This window comes from Micromys minutus, assembly GCF_963924665.1.
Source record: "Micromys minutus genome assembly, chromosome: 11".
In the NCBI taxonomy this organism is placed as follows: Eukaryota; Metazoa; Chordata; class Mammalia; order Rodentia; family Muridae; genus Micromys; species Micromys minutus.
Genome location: NC_137980.1, coordinates 51,443,800 through 51,467,253, shown reverse-complemented (window position 1 = coordinate 51,467,253; position 23,454 = coordinate 51,443,800). Strand labels below are relative to the sequence as shown.

General features: G+C 45.7%; 1 protein-coding gene across 2 annotated transcripts in view; it reads right to left on the bottom strand.

The window, feature by feature from the left end:
* Nucleotides 1–23,454, bottom strand: part of UQCC1 (ubiquinol-cytochrome c reductase complex assembly factor 1) — a gene marked incomplete at its 5' end in the record, with an annotated part of 89,027 nt that overhangs the window by 45,489 nt on the left and 20,084 nt on the right. For both annotated transcript variants that reach the window (XM_080924781.1, XM_080924780.1), the window contains 2 exons: nt 9,633–9,690; nt 18,654–18,726. In XM_080924781.1, the coding sequence (XP_080780907.1) occupies nt 9,633–9,690; nt 18,654–18,726 (131 nt within the window). The remainder of the gene's footprint in view (nt 1–9,632; nt 9,691–18,653; nt 18,727–23,454) is intronic.

Sequence of the window (23,454 nt, the reverse complement as noted above, 5' to 3'; positions counted from 1 at the left end):
TGATGATGAGGAGGAGAAGGAGGAGGAGGATGATGAGGAGGAGGAGAAGGATGATGATGAGGAAGAGGAAGATGATGATGAGGAGGAAGAGAATCAGGAACTCTCAAGCTGATTGACAATTTACCCAGTGAACATTAACTGAGCTCCTCCTATGTGTAGGCACATGGCTGAATGAATATGTATTACACTGATGGCAAAAACATGAGTCCAAATTTCAAGCCAGGTGTCTCCTGAGAGAAACAAAGCACACAGAAGCAACAGAAAAGGGCTGGTGAGATGCCTCATGGGTAAGGGCACTTGCTGCCAGGCCTGACTCCCTGGAACCCACAGAGTAGAAAGAGAACTGACTTCCAAGAGCTGTCCTCTGACCTACACATGTGCACACCATGGCACACAAAATAAGTATATGCACAACAAAAGAGAAAAAACTGTGCGATGGAATTTCAAAGATCACCTTAGGGCGAATGGGATCTGAGAAGGCTTGAAAGGAAAGGAAGTGAAGACAGAACAAACAGTAAAGGCTTCCGAATAGACAGAACATAGAGAACAAAGGGGGACGTCAGCACGTGTCAAAGGAGCAATGGCTTCCTTGATTTGTGGCTTGGTATAGTATAAGAAGCAGGAAGGTGAAGCCAGAGGAGTCATGGGTGGCTTTGAAATGTCATGCTAAGAACGTGGCTTTCGGTGAGCTAAGCAGACAGCGCTGGGCCACTGGGAGGAACATGCCTGCCTGCGTTCAGCAGATGAGTCACTGAGAAGCTAACGCTCCCGCCCTCTCAGGCTCCGCAAGGCTAGAAAGTGGCAGCTTGGAGGAATTCTTTCATTGTCTGGCCTAGAAAGAGAAGACTGCACTGCCTCCCGAGAGCAGTGTAAACAACGTTTGCTTTAAACCTCTATCGTCCAACACTGGTGCTCCTAATAGTTGGAGGCTGGCAATGAGAAAAGTTCAAATTACCCCTAAAGCACCACACTGAGCTCGCTCCCTGGATATGTGACCAGTGCAAAGCACCATTCAATATAAACTCTACAGCGAATCTCTCCTTACAAAGCTGAGGCCAGAACTGGTTTTCCCGTCAGAATGTACAGAAGGCTCCTGTGTTCTGTCAGGAAAGTGTAAGAGTCTGATCCACAGGGCTCGCCAGTCACCAGCACTAAGTTTGTGAGGCAAACTCTCTAATAAGTTAAACACAAAGTCTCATTGTAGAGAACGTTTGTCGTTACTCTCCGGCAGAGCGGAAGGCCAGGCGCACGGGATGACACGGGAGGCTGGGATGTCCTGGCAGGGTGAGCTCCTCCAACATCCAACCTCGAAGCTCTTCACATTCGGTTCTTCCCCTGCTTAGCTCCGAACCAATCGTACAAGGAATGAAGAGTTCTCCCTACCCCCGCCCAAGCAGACTTCTCCCTGAGGCAGGAGTCCTTCTATGGTCTGGATACACACATGCTCCAGTGGCTACGGCTCCCTTTCTACACAGGGCGGCAGCTTCTCCTGTCTTCCCCACGGACCCGCCGACACACTCCATTCTGACACTGAGAAGTGAAGAGGCGAAATCCTGGAGACGCACTGGCCCTCCAGCCTGGCCCGTGCAGCATGGCATCCAGGAGATTCCATCTTACAAACAATAACCCCAAGCGGTGAGATCAATATCTGATCTAGGCCGAAACCAGCATATCTGGCAAATTTTAATATTCTAAAAATGACTAAGAAAAGGATAAAAAACTTAAAAAAGCAAAAGAGCAAACACTGTTCTCAGACAGGACTTTGATACACACACACACACACACACACACACACACACACCTCAAACTCAAGCTCCTCCTGCTTCATAGCAGGGTCGGTAGCTTACACCTGAAATCCCAGCACTCAGGTCCTCCAGTAGTTCAAGTTCAGAGCTAGCCTGAACTACATAGTTAATTCCAGACAGCCTGGAATAAGTATGTGACTTTAACAGACACACACAAACACACATACATGTAAGTAAAACATACATATCCTTAAAAGAAAAATAATTTTAAAAGATTTTTAAGAAGGAAAAAAACCCCACGTCTAGAACATAATCCACCCAAAGTTACAAACCTATTGTCAACACCTGCACCTAGAATTATACTGAAGTTTGCTTGCCTCATTCAAAGACCAGAGAAAACCTTCCAGAATCTATTGGCTCTGTTTTTCCTTTCATCCATACTGGGTATAGCTTTAAAACTAGCATCACACTAGAAAAAGCATATTAGAGAATTGGTGAGGCTGCTCAATGGTTAGCAACATGGGCTGCTCTTTCAGAGACTGGAGTGTGGTTCTCAGAGCTCACTTGGTGGCTCACAACCATCTCTAACTCCAGTCCAGGGATCCAATGCCCCCTTTGACCTCTTAAGGCACCAGGTACACGTGATGATGCAGAATCAGATGTGCACAGCTCCTCCCCATCCTATATGTAACTAAAAATGTTTTAAAAAATCTAAAATCCAAATGAACACACCGCACTGGAAGGGGCTGATGCTTACGCTGGCACGAGCTTACCTGTAAGACAAGAGCCACTCACAGAAATGAGGAAACCAAAGTTTACTAAGGATAAATACATAGCCGGGCATAATGCTGCAAGCCTGTGACTCCAGCCCTGGCGAGACTGAGGCGAAAGCACCCTACATTTGAGGGCAGCCTAGGATACACAGGGACACCATGCCTCAAAAACCACAAAGGTGGATGGATCTCCCCTCGCCAACAAAAGGCGGCTAACAGTCAACAGAATAGATTAAAACTACCAAGCGAGACCCAAAGATGAGATACAAGTTGGAAAGTGAAATTAATGAAACAAATTCACAGTGTCTCATCTAAAGACTGGACTGCCCAGGGTCTAAGACAAAGCTAACACAGGCCACGCCCTGACTGTACGATGGCTGTCAGCATGAGCCAGTCAGCTTGGAGAATACTGAATACTATGTTTACACAAAAGAACCAAACAGCTCAACCCAATACTTCACTGACAATGTAAAAGTGCTCCTTACACTAAATGCACATGTTTAATTGTTTTTTTTCTTGGTTTTTCCTGCAGCTCAGGCTAGTCTTGAACTCTGATTCTGCTGCTTCTACTTCCAAAGAGCTGGGATTACAGCCCGGTACCATCACACCCTGTCCTATGTTAGATGTTGAAAAGGGCTCTTTGGGGGAGGGAAGGCTTACAGACTAAAACAAAAATGACCCGAAAGAATGCCAAGTAAACATTATAAAGAAAGTAATAATAAACTTCTTGTATTATTAATCACTTGTTTAACAAGTCTGTGAGCACCTACTCCAACTGCAGGCTGATCTGTGAGCTGGGCTTCTCTACAAGTCTACACCCTCCTCCCACAGTTGCTGATGCTCTCAAACCTGCCGTTTATTATTGAGGTTTTAAGCCGCAGCACTATCCCTGTCTCTCAGTGATCCCAGTGGCTCATAAATAATCCGGATCTCTTTTACATATAAGGAAGGCAAAGAGCCCAGCTAGCAAAGTAAAGAGAAGCAGGAGTGTTCTAGCCTTCCTGATGGCTTCCCAACCTCTGTATAAGGCCATCCCAGAAACAGGCACTACAACAGAAGACCTGATGCATCTGTGCCCGTCCCCTGCCTCTATTTACACAACCATTTATCTAGTACAGCTCTCTGCCCTTCGTGTGCTTAAGTAACAAGGTCACACAGTGGAGAAGAGAGGCGCTCAAACACACCTGAGCTTCCCCCAGGCACACTATTCCTTCAAGTCAGTGAGGCCCAGCACAGCAGCCTCTTCCTGATGAGAGAACATCCCTGTCTGCGTGGTCAAAGGAACAAGAGTCTCTCCTCTCTGAGCCAAGAAGAAAGGCCATGGCCCTTCCCAGCATCTGTCGAGATGCCCTGTGATTCCTAATGCTGATCTCTTGCCACGTTTTGGCAGCTCTAAACATCCTGTCTCACACAACCATGTTTGGAATTTGGCCTGGTCCAATCACATCTACTGTTGAGAGGATCTGATTGTGAATTCCGTAACCAGTGGGCATGTGAGCAGGTCTGCCCCACTGTTAGCTATAAAGGAGTCTCAAATGGGATTTTTATAGAACTTGTTTGTCTGTCTTTATCATCTACTGAGGCCACGAGAGAGATGTCAACATGGCCACGCTCAAGCCCCTTAGTTTGCTAAGGAGTGGTTTACTGGTGAGCTGGCGCACTGACCCTTTCCTGGGGATTTGTCCACGGCTATCTCTACCTAGTTTCCTAAACTTCCTCTCTAAGCTTTCTAGGGGGAGCATGGTAGCCAGTAGCCGTCTTTATGGCAAGAGGAAGCAGGGCAAAATGCTTCCTGAAACTATCTCAATGGCAACCAGATCCATAAAATCAAGGCCATGTGTGCTGAGAAAATGCTTCTGTATGGGCCTTTGGCCTGAGCAAAAATAAAGGAACTCAACAACTTACGTGAGTGGATGTGTGAACATGGCCTTGGGCTGCGAGAAGGAGAAAGAAGCTGTGCACACTAGCAGGGCACACCATATATAGCAGGGCACACCATATATAGCAGGGCACACATATACAGCAGGGCACACCATACATAGCAGGGCACACCATACATAGCAGGGCACACCATACATAGCAGGGCACACCATATATAGCAGGGCACACCATATACAGCAGGGCACACATATATGGCAGGGCACACATATACAGCAGGGCACACCATATATAGCAGGGCACACCATACATAGCAGGGCACACCATACATAGCAGGGCACACCATACATAGCAGGGCACACCATATATAGCAGGGCACACCATATACAGCAGGGCACACATATATAGCAGGGCACACCATATACAGCAGGGCACACATATATAGCAGGGCACACCATATACAGCAGGGCACACATATATAGCAGGGCACACCATATACAGCAGGGCACACATATATAGCAGGGCACACCATACATAGCAGGGCACACCATACATAGCAGGGCACACATATATAGCAGGGCACACATATATAGCAGGGCACACCATACATAGCAGGGCACACCATACATAGCAGGGCACACCATACATAGCAGGGCACACCATACATAGCAGGGCACACATATATAGCAGGGCACACCATACATAGCAGGGCACACCATACATAGCAGGGCACACATATATAGCAGGGCACACCATATATAGCAGGGCACACCATATACAGCAGGGCACACATATATAGCAGGGCACACATATACAGCAGGGCACACATATATAGCAGGGCACACCATACATAGCAGGGCACACCATATACAGCAGGGCACACATATATAGCAGGGCACACATATATAGCAGGGCACACCATATATAGCAGGTCTGAAGTTGCTGGAGTCGGCAGGAGCGGGATGGATTTAAAGGGTGGATTTAAAGAGGCCCTGGCAGATGCTGCCAATGTTCTCTGGCTAGACTGCGATAGGGGTCGTATGTTTTCCAGACCCTTACCCATCCAGACCTTATTTCTCTTTCCTCTTTGCAAGAGTCTTACCTGGCTCCCCTAATGCTCATCCTTCATCTTTTGTTGGCGCTTGAAACTTCCTTACAAGTTACTTCTGACTCTCCTAACAAACAGTTCAGGCCCATCCTCTCGCTCTGGACCCCTGAAGGTCAAGGATGACGGTCCTTAAGCATTTACTATTTCTAGGGCTTTCTAGGACACAGACAGAGAATGCCAAGAAAACAGTCCTCACTTTAGCACTAGGGGCCCACAAGGTTATTTCTATCATTAATTGTAATCAGAAAAAGAGGACACCCCACCCCACCCCCATCCCTTTGGCCACCAAGTAGGCACACTAGGGCATTAACAGTTCACAGAGTCAGCTTTGGGTTTGTCTCAGATTCTCCCCTGCTATGTGGGACATGGAGTGATAAATATCACCAGAACCATCCCTCCTTATGGAAAACAAGGGAACTGAAGTAGACACGTGGCTTTGGAAACTGCCTTCTGGGTTTCCAGAAAGTGGCTTCAGGGTCCTCCCGCGCAGGTGTGCTACACATGGAAGAGTGGCCACGTCATGTCCACACCTTCCACTCCAAGCAGCAAGTGTGGCTGAGGTGAGATTTCTCTGCGCATGCGCACAATTCAGCATTGACGAGCGCATGTCGATTCTGCAGAGGATCTGACTTCCGGAATTTCAAAAACTTTCACAGTGAAATAACAAATGAGGACATTTGTAACTTGAATTTAATGTACACATTACAAAATGATGGAGGGGGCAGGGAGAGAGGATGAGACTTAAAAGGGTGGCTCATATATAAATAATAATAAGTTATTATTGCTTGGTTTTTGTCTTTTTTTTTTTTTTTTAAAGACAGGGTTTCTCTATGTAACAGCCCTGGTTGTCTTGGAACTCACACAGTAGACAGGGCAGGCTCGAACTCAGAGATCTGCCTGCCTCTGCCTCCTGAGTGCTGGGATCAAAGGTGTGTGCAACCCCCCACTCAGCTTAGTTGTTCTATTTTTATTAAGGCAGAGAGCAATAAAGCAGGACATCAGACACCCTCCTTTGGCCTCTGCATACAAAAAACACATGCAGACAGACGTATATACACATGCACAAACACAAATCACGAAATACAGATATGTGTGTATCAAGATACCACACAGTCCTACAGTGATCAGGAACTTGAGAGCAGAGGTGGGAATCAGGGACTGGTGGTCGCACCCTGGTGAAACCAATTTGGTGGGCTAGGCCTGCAACTTCTGTGTAAAATTAGTCCAAACAGAATAGGAAGAAGTATCAGATATCTCCTGACGCTGTGAGGACAAGCTTTGCATGTTTACCTCCAGTGTGGGCATGTGCACCGGTCACAAAGTAAATTCACTTATTACTGTTAGCTCCAGGTCAAAAGAGTCTGAGCTGGGAAGCTGATGACTGACTGACAAGGTGAACCAATGAAGGGCAGGCGAGACGAACTCCCAGGTCTCCGGCACAGGCACCTGAATGAATTCACAATGGCTGGCTGGCGGGGTAAGGAAACAGGCAGAAAGGCTGTTTTTTTTTGTTTTTTTGTTTTTTTTTTTAACCAATCCATGTAGGGATCCTCAGTAACTCCAACAGCATCTTTTTCAGTCAATACTGATCTTGCTCGGCAAAGACAGACACACAGTCAGCGCCACTAGAAGCTCACTGAATAAGAACTAACAAAGGAACAACAGAAGGGAGTCTGCAGCCTTAAATCTCAGCCCATAGAAAAAGGATGGAACCAGAGAGAGTAGACGGAAGTGTGCCATCGTCAGAGAGCAGACAGGATTGCTGGCATCCCGTTCCCATCTCAAGTGCCAATGAGGACCCAGCACCTCTGGGTGACAATCACCTATGGGACCCACATTCTGGAAGCCTCCCATCAGGGTACTCTCATTCACTAGGAGGCTGGCGTGGTTTCGACTGGTGGGGATTTGTCCTTCCTCACGGTTGCTTCCTAAACCTCCGCACCTCCTTGTTTCCCCGCCTCCTCCCTCACAGCTGCCACTCCAAGAGGTGCTTCAGTTCGTGCTCCTGCAGTGTCTCTGTTTACTGTACCCTCGGTCAGGTTGGCTGCAGTTTACACTCTGGGATGTTCGAGCTAAGAGAACAGGACTAGGAGAGCCTAACTTTCACACAGACTTGGGCAGATCCATCCCTCTTCTGGGTCTACCCCTTAGAAGAAGTTCCCAGGTCTCAGAAGATCACTACACAATTGGGCCCCAAACCACTTTTCTGGTGACCCTTTGACTACATCCCTCCACAAACCTACCCCCAAACACTTCAGCCAGTTGGCTGCCTTCAAATACCGAGAGCTCTGTAGGTCCCGTACTTCCCTCCTGCCACTGAATTCAGACGTGGGTCTACCTTTGTGCGTCCCTAGCTTTTCTTTGTTCTCTGAGCCAGACATTTCATTATCATCTATTACAGACAACTGCGCTCAAGGCCCATTTCCACCACAGTTTCTTGAATGTGTGAGGCGTATCATAGCACCTCACAGTCCCGAACACACAGTAGGTCCTTGACAAGGATTTGCTGGTTCAAATAAAAAAAGCTGCTGAGACATTCTACCATAACCTATATAGATTGTGAGGATTAAGATCAAGGAAGAGGCTGGGGAAAAACAAAGAACAGATGCCCCCTTTCCTACTTAACTGGTGGTGGGACACCCCAGCTACGCTAAAAAAAGTTACCTTCAGGCAAAAAGAGCTGAGTGGACACAGTCTGGAAAGTTTAAAGAAATCCAAGTAATGTCAAGGCTCTCTCGGCCATTAGTCAGGTGTTGACCTTGGGATGTGGTCACAGGGATTATATATTTTATTTTGCCATCCACCCCCTGCCCCACTCAGATACCTCTAGCTATATGGGCAATAAAGAGTCTTTCATACGGGCTCTGAATATTATCATTGAGCTCCTCTGGGGACAGCTTAGCCTTTCCAATGAGTAATTCTACCGTCCAGTCCTCAGCTCTTAAAAAAAGTAGTTTTTCCTCAATGTATCCAGTATCCCTCCCTGCACTCTGGGCTTAACCCCCACCATGAACACCAAAGGCAGACAGTGTGCCTTGTGCCTTCTCAGCTGCCTGACAGGTAGCATAGCATCTGCCTGAGGGCTAACAGCACTAGGAAGGGCCCCAACTGTTGGAGCGCACCCTTCTCTCCTATAAGCACCACTTACATACCTTGTCCAACTGAGCAATATAGTTTATACCTGCCCCATCTCCCTCACCATCTTCGCTCACTCCTTCTTGAGGGCGAAGTGCCCATGGCACAGTGTTCCTTCTATAAGCTACTGGTTTAGAGGGTTCAAAAAAAAAAAAAAAAAATCCATAAAATAAACTGCCCCTTCACGCTCCTCAGCCAAACTCAGGGAAGGTGAGTTTGGAAAGAGGAGCACAGCAGAGTCTATCAGGACCAAACATCCTTACACAGTAGCCAGCCTGTGCAAGGCCCAGCTAAAGGCTCAGACAAGGGCCCTTTGACAGGCAGCCTTGCCCACGCTCCATGGAGTACTCACTACGGTCAGTGTAGTAACCAGTTCTCCAGAGTTTACTCTCCCAAGATCTGGCAGCTCCCCCGGCCCCCACCTCAATGACTCCTATACCCCCTCTGACCTTTAATGCTGTGCAACAGCAGATGAGAAATGGGTTTTTTTCCCCTTTGGCTGCTTCACAGCTAAAGAAAAAATATACTGTTTAAGGTGTTAAATATTTTCACATGCAACAAATCTGGCTTGACTCTAACCTGCAAGCCCACTCAGAGACACAGGAGTAAATGTCACTGGTATAATTTGTTATAGGGTTCTGATGACCAGCGATGAAAATGACCGCGGATTCTCACAATTCAAACCACTTTTACGTAAATGTGAACTTTCCTAAAACAGCGAGGGAGGGGACTTTTCCGTCCAGCCTCAGAGAGTCTCTTAGAGATACTGATAGCATTATTTATGGGGTTAGGTGTTCTTTGAAAAAAAAACGGTATTACAAATATTAGTTTCTTGCTGGGTTTATGCTTTGACCTTTAATAAAAATGCGCTTCAAGGCACCGGTTATGAACATGAGAGGGACAGGCTTTCATGTTTGAGCAGTGCCATTTATAGAATCAGACCCAAGGAGACTGCATCTAAAGCGCCCACATGCATCTGATGACCTCACTTACCAGACGTGAAGCAGAGTTACAAGAAACCAGGAGTTGAATGTATCAGGCATCTGACACCCTAGAAAATAACAGTAAAGTGTCAATAGGTGAGACCCAGAGGAGGCATGCTGACTTGTTTTAACCACGGGTGGAAAGCTGTTCAGCTAAAATATATGGCGGTCTAGTATTTCTGATTATGCTATTGTAGAAAAGATCAGTAAAAACACGATGTAAGACCATGGCATGGAGACCCGGATGCAGACAACCAGCCTTCTAGTTCCAGCCTTGCTACCTACCGCCTGGTAGCTTCGGACTACAGACTTCTTCCTTCTGAGTTTCTCATTTTACACAGTGTGGCAGACATGACCTCCTCCGTTCCTTCCAACTTCATCAAGTTCTGTGCTATTCTCCCTTTCTTGGCTTGAAGTCTAAAATGCTAAGCAAACACCACCTCTCCTGCTCCCCTTAAGCACCAGCTACTGTAATCACTTGAGCCCTGCTGAAAAGGTTAAGCCTTCTGGCCTCTGTTTCCAAGTTTTTAAAAACAATCCAGTGTGGAATGGCCATGAATGTGCTGAATGATTTACCCAAATAACCAGGAAGGGGTAAAAGTGAAGCTCTTTGGAGCAAGGGCTGAACAGGGAGGCAGACTACAGCTACTCAAAGGCCAGACTTTAGCCCCCAGGGGTGACACTAGGTTCTCGCTTTATGTCCTGTGAATCAGGTCTCAGGTCACACATCAATTCTCACACATCTAAGCAAGCCAAGGTCAGCTAAGGGATTCTCACTACAAGTTTCCTCCTCCTTACAGAAGGAGCAAAGCTTGACAAGAAGCAGGAAGGATGGATGAATGGCAAAATTAGTGGGCATGCGAACCCTGTGGTAGAATCACAGTCTTTTAGAGTGACAACTCACAAAAAGGAGGAGGAGTAAGGCATGATAGTGCCGGCCTATAATTCCAGCACACATCTTGAGATCCTGTGAGGCAGGGCAATGCTGCAAATTCAAAGGCAGCCTGGGCTACTTGAAATCTGTATACCCACCAGCCCCCAAAAAACCTCCCGATGTATCCTCTACCAGTCAGCATTCAGTGATGGTTAACCAGGGTCACTTGGAGCAAATACAAAAGGCAGGACCCTACGAGGGAAGACGACAATCAGCACTAATCAGGATGTCCCTGGTCACTGTGGCATGTGTGTGACATGTCAGACATTATAAGTGCTTCCTAGCCTTCAGCTCAACAAATCTGTCCAACACCCCCAGTCCATAAATATGTATATTATCCCCTCCTTGACAGGTGAGAAAGCAGACAGTAGAGTCAAGGCAATGGCTCAGGGAAACACAAAGCATGAATGGAAAGAGGTACCCTGATCCTACGTTAAGAAAAGGAAGCAGAATCAGAAGGCCAATGGCTATGGGCAGCTACCATGTTAAGCTAGTGGCAAGACTGGGCTTTGAATCCAGGTCTGTCACAAAGGGACATCAAAAATCTCGGGTGAGCTTACTGGGTGGTGCCCAGCAGCTGTCAAGTGGACTTCCTCTCTGAGCCTGGCAGGAGGGAGCTGGAGGCTGGCCTGACCAGCCAGCCGAGTGCCAGCCAGCCGTCCTCCGCCTAGAACAAGAACAGCCTCGAGAAACTCTCAAGCCCGGATCTCAAGTTGGGACTTTTTTTGGATGTTAGAACAAAACATTAAAAAGAAAGGTTTTCTTGGAAGTCTGTCTTTCGGTCTGGAGAGTAAAATCTGGCTGCTTGCACAGGACAGTCTGTCCAACGGCTACCTCTACTTCACAACTTCCCAGATGCCTCCAGGAGCCTGTCCAATTTCCTCAGATGGGGAACCAGCTCTTGGGCTGGAAAGCACAGACAGACAGACAGGTCAGCAGCTGGCCCTGGGTCACAGTTTTCCCTTCTGGGGGTCAGCTCAGGGCTGATGAGAAGAGCTGCCACATGAGTAAGGCCCTGTGCCCACAGAGGTCAGAACAGAAAGCCACAGAGTAAACCTCAAAATATCAAACCAATGAGTGAATGTTGACTATGAGCAATACAAAACTATGATTCTTAGCTCAACAAAGCCTGTTTACATACTTCAGGGCTAAACCCTAAGACACTGCCACGATCATACTCCTGTTCCAATATACAAAAGGGGCAACTTTCAGTAGAATTAAATAATTCCATTACTGTCACCAGAGAGTGATAGTACCACTTTTTAATATTTGATCAGAGTACTTAATTCAAAATCTAGACTCTGTTACTTTTAAGCAGATCTAGGTGATATTTCTGGGCTTCTCTCTATAAATAGGTGGGCAGAACAAGAGGGCCTACCTCAGAGCTGTGGTACATACAAGAGGTAAAAGGCCTATACTGTGTGCAGTTAGCAAAGCCAGGGGTCGTGGCACAAGCTTCTAGCCCCAGCACTGCACTTGGGAGCAGAGGAGAGGAGATCTGGGGTAGAAGTCATACTACTCTACGAATCAAGTTCAAAGCCAGCCAGGGCTCTCTCTCTCTCTCTCTCAATACATATATATAAAATGAAACCATCTTAAAAAAAAAAAGAGCTTAATAAATGACTACCACTTAAAATGGGGACTCAATATCTACCATTGTCACTTTACAGTGACTTAAATAATACAGCTCAAATTCTCTTTGAAAAGCCTCACTAGTTACTTGAAACTGTGTCACAAAGTGGACTGGAACCTCAGCTACTGGCTCAGAATTTCTTCACTGGAGCTGCCTCCTCCCTATAGTGATCCGTTTCTCAGAGGCAAAAGGAGCAGCAAACAAGGATTCAGAATTAAGCATGAGCTTTGATAGCTGACCACCTCTGCTCCAGAACACCGTGAACAAACTACATCACGCAGCAGGCATGTCCAGGTGATGGGCGAGGGCATCCTCAGAGCATCCCATAAACTACAGCTGCCAAAGTATCCAACTGCTCAGATGTGCGGAGCCCTCTAGATCCCAACCTTTACATGCTTTGGCTCTGACACGCTGGTCTCTGGTATCTTAGGAAGGACTGTCCAAGAAGCTGACAGGCACAGCATACCGTGACCCAACTTGCTCACACAGTTTTCAAGAAATGGCATCAGCCTCGCTTGAGCCAGGGAGAATGACACTTGCCAGATACCCAAGGCTCTCTGTCCTCAGGACTTGTAATCCAGTCTGACATCATAGACCTAGATGGGCATGACCCCTTGAAAGGTACCATCTTAGGAAGCAATATATAAATTTCTCTTATTCCAGCCCCTACTTAGAACCAAACCACAAGAAAGTCAAGTCTTATTATTTTGCAGATTTTTAAAAAAATCTTTTGCTTCCAGATGGTACTTTGTAAATCTGTTCTTTGTTCACTGGCCACATTTTGGAATTCCTTTGGTTTTATTTTAAAATGTAAACCTAGCAAAAAAAAAAAAAAAAAAAAAAGGAGGGTGGGTGGGGGAAGTGCGCACAGCAAACAGACATGCCAATAGGTTGGTTGGATTTTAGTCCTGGCTAGCCTGGAACTCATGAAGAACAGGCTTACCTTAAGTTTATGGCAATGTTCAAGCCTCTCTCTTCTGAATACTAAAATTACAAGTCAGTACAGTGATGCCTACTTACATTACAGGTTGTAGTGGATGTCTGGTTTTGAAACAGGTTCTCTCTATTCAGTCCTGGCTGGCCTGAACTCACGGAGACCTGCCTCCCAAATACCACCATGCCCAGCCTATGCCATAGATTTTTTTTTTTTAATAGGCAAATGCCTACTGAAGTCTTAGAAAATCAGAAGGGAGAGTGTGATTAGCAGAAAACTCACTGCCAGTGCCAGGCCAAACTCACCAAGAAACACACAACGGTGTACATACACGAGAGTGTCCAGCACCAAGACAAACATCTCACAGAACGAGCGCTCGTCGAAAGAAAGCAAAACCCCAACTTTTAAGCCACACTACAATTTCTAGTGTGTGGTTACATCCATTCGCAGCATGTTACAGTGGGAAAATCCCTGAGGTTTAAGCCAGACAACACAGGTGCAAGGCTTGGGTAGGCAATCTTGGGCAAGTCACTGAGCCTCTTTAAGCCTCCATTGCTTCAAAACACAAAACAAAAATAAACAATAATACAAGTGCTTACTGTCCCACAAGACTGTGAAACTCCTCAAAGGGCAAACATGAAAGCAAATAAATGTGAGCTATTAATATATAATTGCAGCTTTCCGAGACTTTTCTTAAGCTGGTAATCAATCACAAGCTATGGACTGAAATATGAATACTAGCTACCTATGTAATAAGTGTCTTTTATTTGATATTATGACATTAATACAAACTCAAGAATCTTCAGTAGGGAGCTGGACAGATGTGTCATTGGTTAAGAGCACGAGCTGTTGTTGCAGAAGACCCAGGTTTGGTTCCCAGCTCCCACATGGCAGCTCACAAGTGACTCTAACTGTATGTAGTTCAGAGTTTCCAATGCCCTCTTCTTGCCTCTGTGGAGCACCATATGCATGTGGTGCATAGACACACATGCAGACAAAACATTCATACATGTAAAGTAAAATTCAAAAAAAAAAAAAAAAAAGGAGGAACCTTTAATAACAGGGAGTGAAAACAAGCACTCGTCTAAAATAATTATAATAAAAATAATAAATTAATTGAATCAAGTATTGAATAGCTAATGGTAAACTTGTGTTTTCTCTTTTCTGTGTGTACAGCATGTATGTGTGGTACATGCATATGAGTCTTTGAGTGTACCCATGTACGAGCATGCAGACTCCAGAGGAGAGTATCAGATGTCTTCCCTTTGAGACAAGGAGAGCTCACCATTTTGACTGACCAGCAAGCTCCCAGGATCCATCAGTTGTCACAGTCATCTCCCTCCCACAATGCTGAGGTTACAGGCATGTCTGGCTGCTGTGTTCTTAGATGGCTCACAGGACTTGAATGAGGGTAGTGAGGTAATGAAGAAAAGACAAACAGATGGATACATGGACACAGAGAGAAATGCTGGTTCAGGTGGCCTAAGGTCTTAGATGGAGAAACCATAATACCCCAGAAGCTGAGTGTTTATTATAGGGATCTGAACAGAGATGGAATTATGGGCCCAGCTGAACCAGGAGGCAGAGTATAAGGACACAGATGATCAAGAGGACAAGGCTAGCTAATCTCGGCACACAGTCGGTACCTCGGTCATCCAGCTGTACGTTCTGGATGGAGAAAGTACAGAGGACATCTTCTGCACACAGTGGCGGCTCTCGTACCTGGACACCAGAGGAGAGCTCTGCACCCCAGAGGCTCAGCCAGAGAAGCTTTGCCATTGCTCTGTGGGTCTGAGGCTATGGGGTCCTAACATGGCTGTGCCCAGGTTGACAGCACATGTTCACTCAGGCAAACATGGTTCCTTTTGCTCGACTCTGAGTTTTCGTGTGAGCAAGTGATCATTCTCCCTGAGCCATTCCTCCCCAAACACCTTGAGGATGTTTCTCTAAAAAAGATGCCGTGGGAGAAGCTCCTGTGTGTAAAACCAACACGAGGTGGATAAGGTGGGTTTGTTAAAGATTAATTATTTCCATTTTATATGTGCGGGTGTTTTGCCTGCACGTATGTTGTTTATCACACGCATGCCATGCCCACAGAGATCAGAAGCGGGCCTCAGACTCTCCAGAACTGACGTTAATAATTGCTCCCTGATATGTGTATAGTGGGAACATAGGTCTTTGGACGAGCAGCAAGTGCTCTTAATTTCTGAGCCATCTCTCCAGCTACAGATATGGTTATTGTTTTGGTTTTGGTTTTTAACATTACTTTCTAAATTAAAATTGAAAAAATGATTCTGAATGCTATTCAGCTACACTCACAGTCCGGGACCTAGCCTAGTTGTCGTCACGGAGACTTCTCCCAGCAACTGAGGAAGACTGATGCAGAGACCCACAGCTAAGCATCAGGCAAGCTTGGGAATCCTTCTGAAGAGGGGAAGGAAGGACTGTAGGAGCCAAGCAGGTCAAGAACACCACAAGAAAACTCAAAATCAACTAACCCGGGCCTCAGAGACTGAGACACCAACCAGAGAGCCTCCTACATGGACTGAACCCAGGCCCTCTGCCCAGTACAATTGTGTGGTTCAGCCTTGTGGACACCTAACAGCAGGAGACAAGGCTGTCTAACTCTGCTGCCTGCTTTTAGGACACTTCGCTCCTATTGGGTTGCCTCATCCAGCCTTAATAGGAAAGGAGATGCCTAGTCTCACTGTAACTTGATATGGCTAGTTGATATCTAGGCGAGGCCTGCCCTTTTCTGAAGAGAAATGGAGGAGGAGGATGGGAAGGAGGGGGCTGGGAAGAGGGTGGAGTGGAAACTGTGGTTGGAATGTAAAAAATAAACACACAAACAAACAAAGTGTGCTAAAAAAATTAAGCAAACTAAATTAAATTTAAAAGGGCAGGGGAAATGCACATGGATTTAAGAAACTAACTCAGTATTTATCATTTGAAGAAATTATATTTTCTCATTTTGGACTAATTACTTGTACAGTAAGAAACAGTTTGGGCTAGAGAGATGGCTTAGTGGTTAAGAGCACTGGCTGCTCCTCCAGAGGTCCTGGGTTCAATTCCCAGCAACCACATGGTGGCTCACAACCACCCCATAGGGGGATCTGACACTCTCTTCAGGTAGGTAGATCCATACGTAGCAGAGCACTCATACATTAAATAAAATTAAAAAGAAAAAGAAACATTTCAGGACTGGCAAGATGGCTCAGGATGTGTTTGTCCTGATTTCCCAGAATCCACCATCCACATGGTGGAGAGAAACAACTTTTATAAATTGTCCTCTGTCCTCTACTTGGGCCCTGTGTCGTGTATGCTGACATACTACATATGTGTGTGTGTGTGTGTGTGTGTGTGTGTGTGTGTACAGACACAGTGATAATTTTCTAATTAAATAATAAAAAAAACTGCTTGGCAGGAAAACTGTCTTTCCTAATAAACAAGAAAATAGAAAATAGATTTTTTTTTTACTGGTTTAGATCACTACTAGCAGTTGATTATATCAATATATGCTTAATTTGATGCTGTAAACTGTAATGTTTAGCACAGTTAGAAAACCAATAAAAAGTTAAAATTATAACTCAGTATAGTATTGTAAGTCCCTAACTAGTATTTAGCCACTGAAATAGTGAAGTACTAAAACAACTTATATTTGAGCTTTTAAACAACCGATATAGTTATCAAGTAATCAAAACTGCATCTAGCATTCTTCGTTAATTAGGTACAGATACCTGTTGCAGAGTAAAGCACCGGCTGTAGGAACATAGAACACAGGCTTCTCTCTAAAGCAGTGCTTCTCAACCTGTGGGGTCAGCCCCTTCTGGAGTAGACAACCTGTGGGGTCAGCCCTTCTGGAGTAGACAACCTGTGGGGTCAGCCCTTCTGGAGTAGACAACCTGTGGGGTCAGCCCTTCTGGAGTAGACAACCTGTGGGGTCAGCCCTTCTGGAGTAGACAACCTGTGGGGTCAGCCCTTCTGGAGTAGACAACCTGTGGGGTCAGCCCTTCTGGAGTAGACAACCTGTGGGGTCAGCCCTTCTGGAGTAGACTAACCCTTTCGCAGGGGTCACCTAAGGCCATTGGAAAACACAGATGTTTACATTATGACTCATAACAGTAGCAAAATTACAGGTATGAAGCAGCAGTGAAACTCCTGTCATGGTTGGGGTCACCACATGAAGCTATATTAAAGTCACAGCAGTAGGAATCCACTGCTCTAGAGTCTGTGGACACAGAATGCCTTACATTTTCCAGTGTCCTTACAAATAGCTATTTTAGTTAGCTGTGCTAAAGAATTACAGTTTACAGCATCATATTAATCCTCTATTAATACAATCAACTATCAGTAGTGATCTAAACCAGTAAAATCCTCTGGTAAACAGTTTTTATCACCTGGGAGACAGGGACTACAGGATCAGGAGTCCAAGGTCACCCTAGCTGCACATCAAAAAACTGTGACCAAAAAAAGAAAAAGAGAAAAAAAAGGGCTGGGAGGTGACTCAGTCCACAAAGTGCTTGCTACTCGGGCATGACCACCTCAGCCTGATCCCTGGAACCCAGGTGAAGTATTAGGCAGAGTGGCCTGTGCTTGGGACCTGGGTGATGGGGCAGCAGGGACAAGAGGTTCGCTGGAGCTCCCAAACCATCAAGCTCGGCCTAACTGGTAAGTGCCGGGCCAAGGAAAGACCCCACCTCAAAGGAGGTAGACGGTGTTTCTGAGGATAACACCAAGGTAGTCCTCTGGCTTATACAAGCGTGAGTGAACACATTCAACATACATACACAAAACAAATGCCTAAAAACAAACTTCAGCTCTTTCTCCTCCGGTCCCAGGTGCTGTGGGATCCGCGGCTTACTGTGCAGACATGGCCAAGTCCAAGAACCAACACCACATACAACCAGTCCCGCAAATGGCACAGAAATGGCATCAAGAAACCCTGGTCACTAAGATATGAGTCTCTTAAGGGGGTTGACCCCAAGTTCCTGAAGAACATGCGCTTTGCCAAGAAGCACAACCAGAAAGGCCTGAAGACGATGCAGGCCAACAGTGCAAAGGCAGTGAGCATGCGCAGAGGCCATCAAGGCCCCTGTGAAGCCTGAGACCATCAAACCCAAGATGCCAAAGGGCCCCAGCCGCAAACTCAGCCGTCTGGCGTTCATCGCTCACCCCAAGCTTGGGAAGAGGGTTCGAAGCTACACGGCCAAGGGTCGTAGGCTCTGCCAACCAAAGCCCAAGGTTCAAACCAAGGCAGAGGCCACAGCTCCAGCTAAGGCCCAGGCTTCGGCTCCAGCTCAGGCTCCCAGAGGTGCCCAGGCCCCTGTGAAGGCTCCACAGAGAAGGCTCCTGCCAATGTGCAGACAGACAGACTGCCGTGACACACCCACCTACACACCAGTGCAGATGACCAGTGTCCGTGCTGTTCTTACAAATAAACTTGAGACAAGAAAAAACAAACAAACTTCAAACCCACAGCCACAGAAACTGACAGTGGATCGTGCCTTCCAGAACAATCGGGGTCACTTACGCTGAAAGAATTCCTCGAAGTCGGTTCTCTCCACACAGCTCGTGTACATGCGGAGGGCTGCAATCTTGATCTTCTAGACAAAAAGAAGAAAAGCAAACTCAAGTCACGACTGTAGACGCTTGAGTGTGCCTAAACGTCCGACTGCAGATCTCACATTCCTTTGGCTAAGCCGGGCACAAACCTATCTGCCCGCACTTTATTTTGGTTTTTGGGGTTTTTTGTTTTGTTTTGTTGAGACAAGACCTCCTGTAGCCCATGTTGACTAGGAAATGGTTTGTAACTCAACTGGCCTCACACTCTCCATTTTATCTTCACCTTTAAAAATAAACAAACTAGGGCTGCAGAGATGGCTCAGTGGTTAGAGCACTGTCTGCTCTTCCAGAGGTCCTGAGTTCAATTCCCAACCACCACATGGTGACTCGCAACCATCTGTAATGAGATCCAACTCCCTCTCCTGGTATATCTAAGAGCAGCAACAGTGTACTCACATAAAATAAATAAAATCTCTAAAATACCTACCTACCTACATACATACATACATACATATATACAATTTTAAAAATGTAAACCCCTGAAATTCTTTAATTGTTCCTCAGAGGTACTATTAATTAGTATATGATGGGGGGAGGTGGCATATCTTTTTTTCATACTCATAAAATAAACAAAATTCCCTAATAAATATGAAATAGCTTTCGCAAAGCCTCAAAGTATTAAATATGAAGTATTTAGTATACAGTACTCAATTTTTTAGGGGGCTGGAAACATGACTCAGCAGTTAAGAATGTCCCCTGCTCTTGCAGATGACCAGATCCCACATGGAAGGAAGGTCACTATCCTCTGTTAATTCCAGCCCCAGGAAATACGACATCCTCTTCTGGCCTACAGAGCAACAAGAACTCATGTAGTGTACATACACATAAACACACACACACACACACACCACACACAAACACATACACACAAGCAAAATATTCATACACACATAAAAATCAATCTGTAGGGCCTTAATGATAGGTGTTTTTCACTAAACGCTGCACTAACACATTGTATTATATACGTGTGTGTGCGCGCGCGCACGTGTGTGTGTGTGTGTGTGTGTGTGTGTGTGTGTGTGTGCACTCTTATTTTAAGAGCAAATCTAAAAACTAAAAACCAATCTTAAAGAGCTGCATTGGTCTTTAGAACATGAACAGGTGCTTCGATGACTAAGTAAAACTAAATAAACTAGTGTATTAACAAAAGACATGCACAGGTTTCCTTTTCTTTCTTAACTGACAGGGCAGGCCGGGCACAGCAGCCCATGCCTACCATCCTAAGACTCAAAGAGTTCAAGGTGCACCCTATATAGCAGGTTCCAGTTACAGTTCAAGAGACTGTCTCAAAAACAAAGACAGACAAACAGACAAACAACAATGAAAACAACAACAAATCCTTTAAAGGGGCTGGAGAGGTGGCTTGGCAAAGAAGCCCAGGCTGCTCTTACAGAAGACCCAGGTTTAGTTCCCGACACCTACACAGAGGCTCACACTCACCTGTAGCTCTAGTTCAAGGGTTCCAGTGCCCTCTTCTGGCCTCCACAGGCACCGGGCACACAAGTGGTGCACAGACATACGGGCACACATATGTGCAGGCAAAACACTTATGCGATGCTTTGTGTATGCTTGGAAGGGAGCAGCACTTAGCAAGGAGGTGTGGCCTTGTTGGAATAGGTGCTTCACTGTGGGTGTGGGCTTTAAGATCCTCACTCTAGCTGCTTGAAAGCCAATATTCTAGCAGCTTTCAGATGAAGATGTAGAACTCTCAGCTCCTCCTGCACCAAGTCTGCCTGGACAGTCAGGCTCCCACCTTGATGATAATAGACTGAACCTGTAATCTACCCCCAATTAAATGTTGCCCTTATCAGAGTTGACTTGGTCATGGTGTCTGTTCACAGCAGTAAAACCTGAACTAACAGAATTTATGTTCATAAAAAAAAATAACTAAAACAAAAGCAAAACAAAAAGAAAAACTAAACAATCTGGTGTGCTCAGGCCTGAAAACCCAGCACTTGGCTGAGATGGATCGAAGTTCAAGCCTCAACTACACAAGATCCTATCTCCAAAATATATATATATAAACAAATAAATTGAACCCATCAGGAGTTAAGAAGTATAACATCAGTCATAAAGTTATGCAGGAATGCAAAGTTGAACACAATGTTGGCAAAAATAATCCCTGTGGTTGACGGAAGAAGGGATGAAGGAGAAAGAGCTACCTGTCCATCTTCATCAAGAACTACTCGGGCCAGAATGACGGCCCACGCCTTTAATTCCAGTGCTTTGGAGGCAAAGGCAGGCAGATCTCTGACTTTGAGGCCTGGCTGGTCTACAGAATGAGACCAGGACAGGTAGGGCTACATGGTAAGACTGTTTTTCAAAAACAAACAAACTAACTAACTAACTAACTAAATTTGAATAAGTTTAATCATGGAACATGGCGGATTTCAGAAAACATCGATCTACACCATTCACCAGCCTTGCCCTGGTACTCTGGCTCCATCAGCCCTTCTATCCTGAAGATGGAACTTGAGGTTCACTCAACACTGAGTACCAAACTGAAGTCTGCCACAGACGCAAATGCTACGGTTGAGGGATAAATAAGATGAACAAAAACTCCCGCCCTGGTTGCGTGTATGGCCCAAGCTAACTAGACAGATTTATAATCTTAAGTCAAATTCTTGATTACTCTCCCCCAACTCAATGCTTGTAGCTTCTTTCAGGTTTCTCTATATAAACTCCTTTGATTCACAACTAATCACGTTGCCCCAAGAAAGGCAAACTTGTCTCCAAGGCTCAGGGCTCCAAATACATCCATGGGAAAGCATTTGTTACAAGTAAGGACTAGCTAACCAGAAAATACATTCATGAAAAAGCATTCACTACAAATTATGACTAGTTGGCCAGACTGCCAGCATCTTTATACAGTGCTCACTCCATGGCAACCAGGTACAGTTTGTAGCTCTTTGCTTTGCCTGTAGCGAAGCCAAGCCTTTATTCTTAGGTGAGCCCTTTTTCCTGGACAAAGCCCTAAAGCAAGTCTCTGAGGACCACCACATAGAGACTGAAAGTAACAACTGGGAAGCGCCTCTGAGAATCATGAATTAAGGGAAGGAAAGAAGCAGACAAAGTTTCCTCCCAGTTGATGTGAGCTCTTCCAGTACTTGGATGACCTCATGTTTACTTCATTGTCAGTTTGGGAGGCTTCCCCATGCCATTTATCTATGACAAGAACACTGAGGCCTGCTCTCCCACCCTCTGGGATGAGTGTACCCTCCTACAAGATGAAAAGTGAGTGGACTGACCCAATGTACCAATGTGAGGAGTGGACTGACCTGATGTACCAATGTGAGGAGTGGACTGACCTGATGTACCAATGTGAGGAGTGGGTGGACTGACCCGATGTACCAATGTGAGGAGTGGATTGACCTGATGTACCAATGTGAGGAGTGGACTGACCCATGTACCAATGTGAGGAGTGGGTGGACTGACCCGATGTACCAATGTGAGGAGTGAGTGGACTGACCCATGTACCAATGTGAGGAGTGGGTGGACTGACCCATGTACCAATGTGAGGAGTGGGTGGACTGACCCAATGTACCAATGTGAGGAGTGAGTGGACTGACCCGATGTACCAATGTGAGGAGTGAGTGGACTGACCTGATTTACTAACGACTGTGTGAGAACTACACAGACACTTCCGGGAGAGGGTTATTTTCTGGGTTTTTTTGGATGTTTGGTTTTGTCATTTGAACCCCCTATTCTTTGGTGAAATTTAAAAACATTCTTGTCTCCACAAAATACCCAACAACAAAAACAAAAACAAAAAAAAAAAAAAAAAAAAAAAAACAACAAGAACCCAACATTCTTGACTCATGTTTAACAACCTGGGCCTTGTTCAAACAAAAACAACCCTGCTAGGCTGCCTGTCCTCCTGAAGGGCTTTCACCATCCACTGCTCTGGGTACCTCAGATAACATCTGATCAGTTAGTTCTGTGATGCTCTTATGTCCCTCAATACTAAGAGGACCCATACTGCCTTCTCTTTTCTATTCTAGACATCACTTCTCTTTCAACTATTCTTTTTCTTTCATTTATTTTGGGGGGAGGGGCTAGGGTATATCCCCCTGGTTGGCCTCAAACTCACAGAGATCTGCCTGTCTTTGTCACCCAAGTACTGGGATGAAGGGCCTAGGCTACCATGCATGGCTTTCTTCAACCACTCTCTAGCTCCTAGGTGGTACTGCTCTGTAAACGGAAGGCGGGAAAAGGGGAGACACCTATAATTACTCCCAACACTTGAGAATCAGAGGTAGACAGAGATTTGTGAAGTTGCATTCAGCCTGGTCTGCAGAGCTGGTTCCAGGCCAGCCAGGTCTACACAGGGAGGCCCTGCCTCAAACAAAACAAAGCAATCAAACAAACAAGAGAAGAAATGTTATTTTGGGATGCTCAAATAAGTAAGGGAAAGCTACATTTAAAATCTTAAGGGGCTGAAGAGATGGCTCAGCAGTTAAGAGCACTGGCTGCTCCTTCTGGAAGACCTAAATTCACTTCCCAGCACCCATATGGCAGCTCAGAACTGTCTGTAAATCCAAGACCTGACACTCTCACACAAACATACATGCAGGCAAAACACCAGTGCACATAAAATAAAAATGAGTAATTATTTCTAAAAATCTTAAATCTAGGCCAGAAACATTGTTCCATATGTGATGACAACAGAAGGGGGACCTCATGTTAGACCCTAGCAGCAATGACGTCTA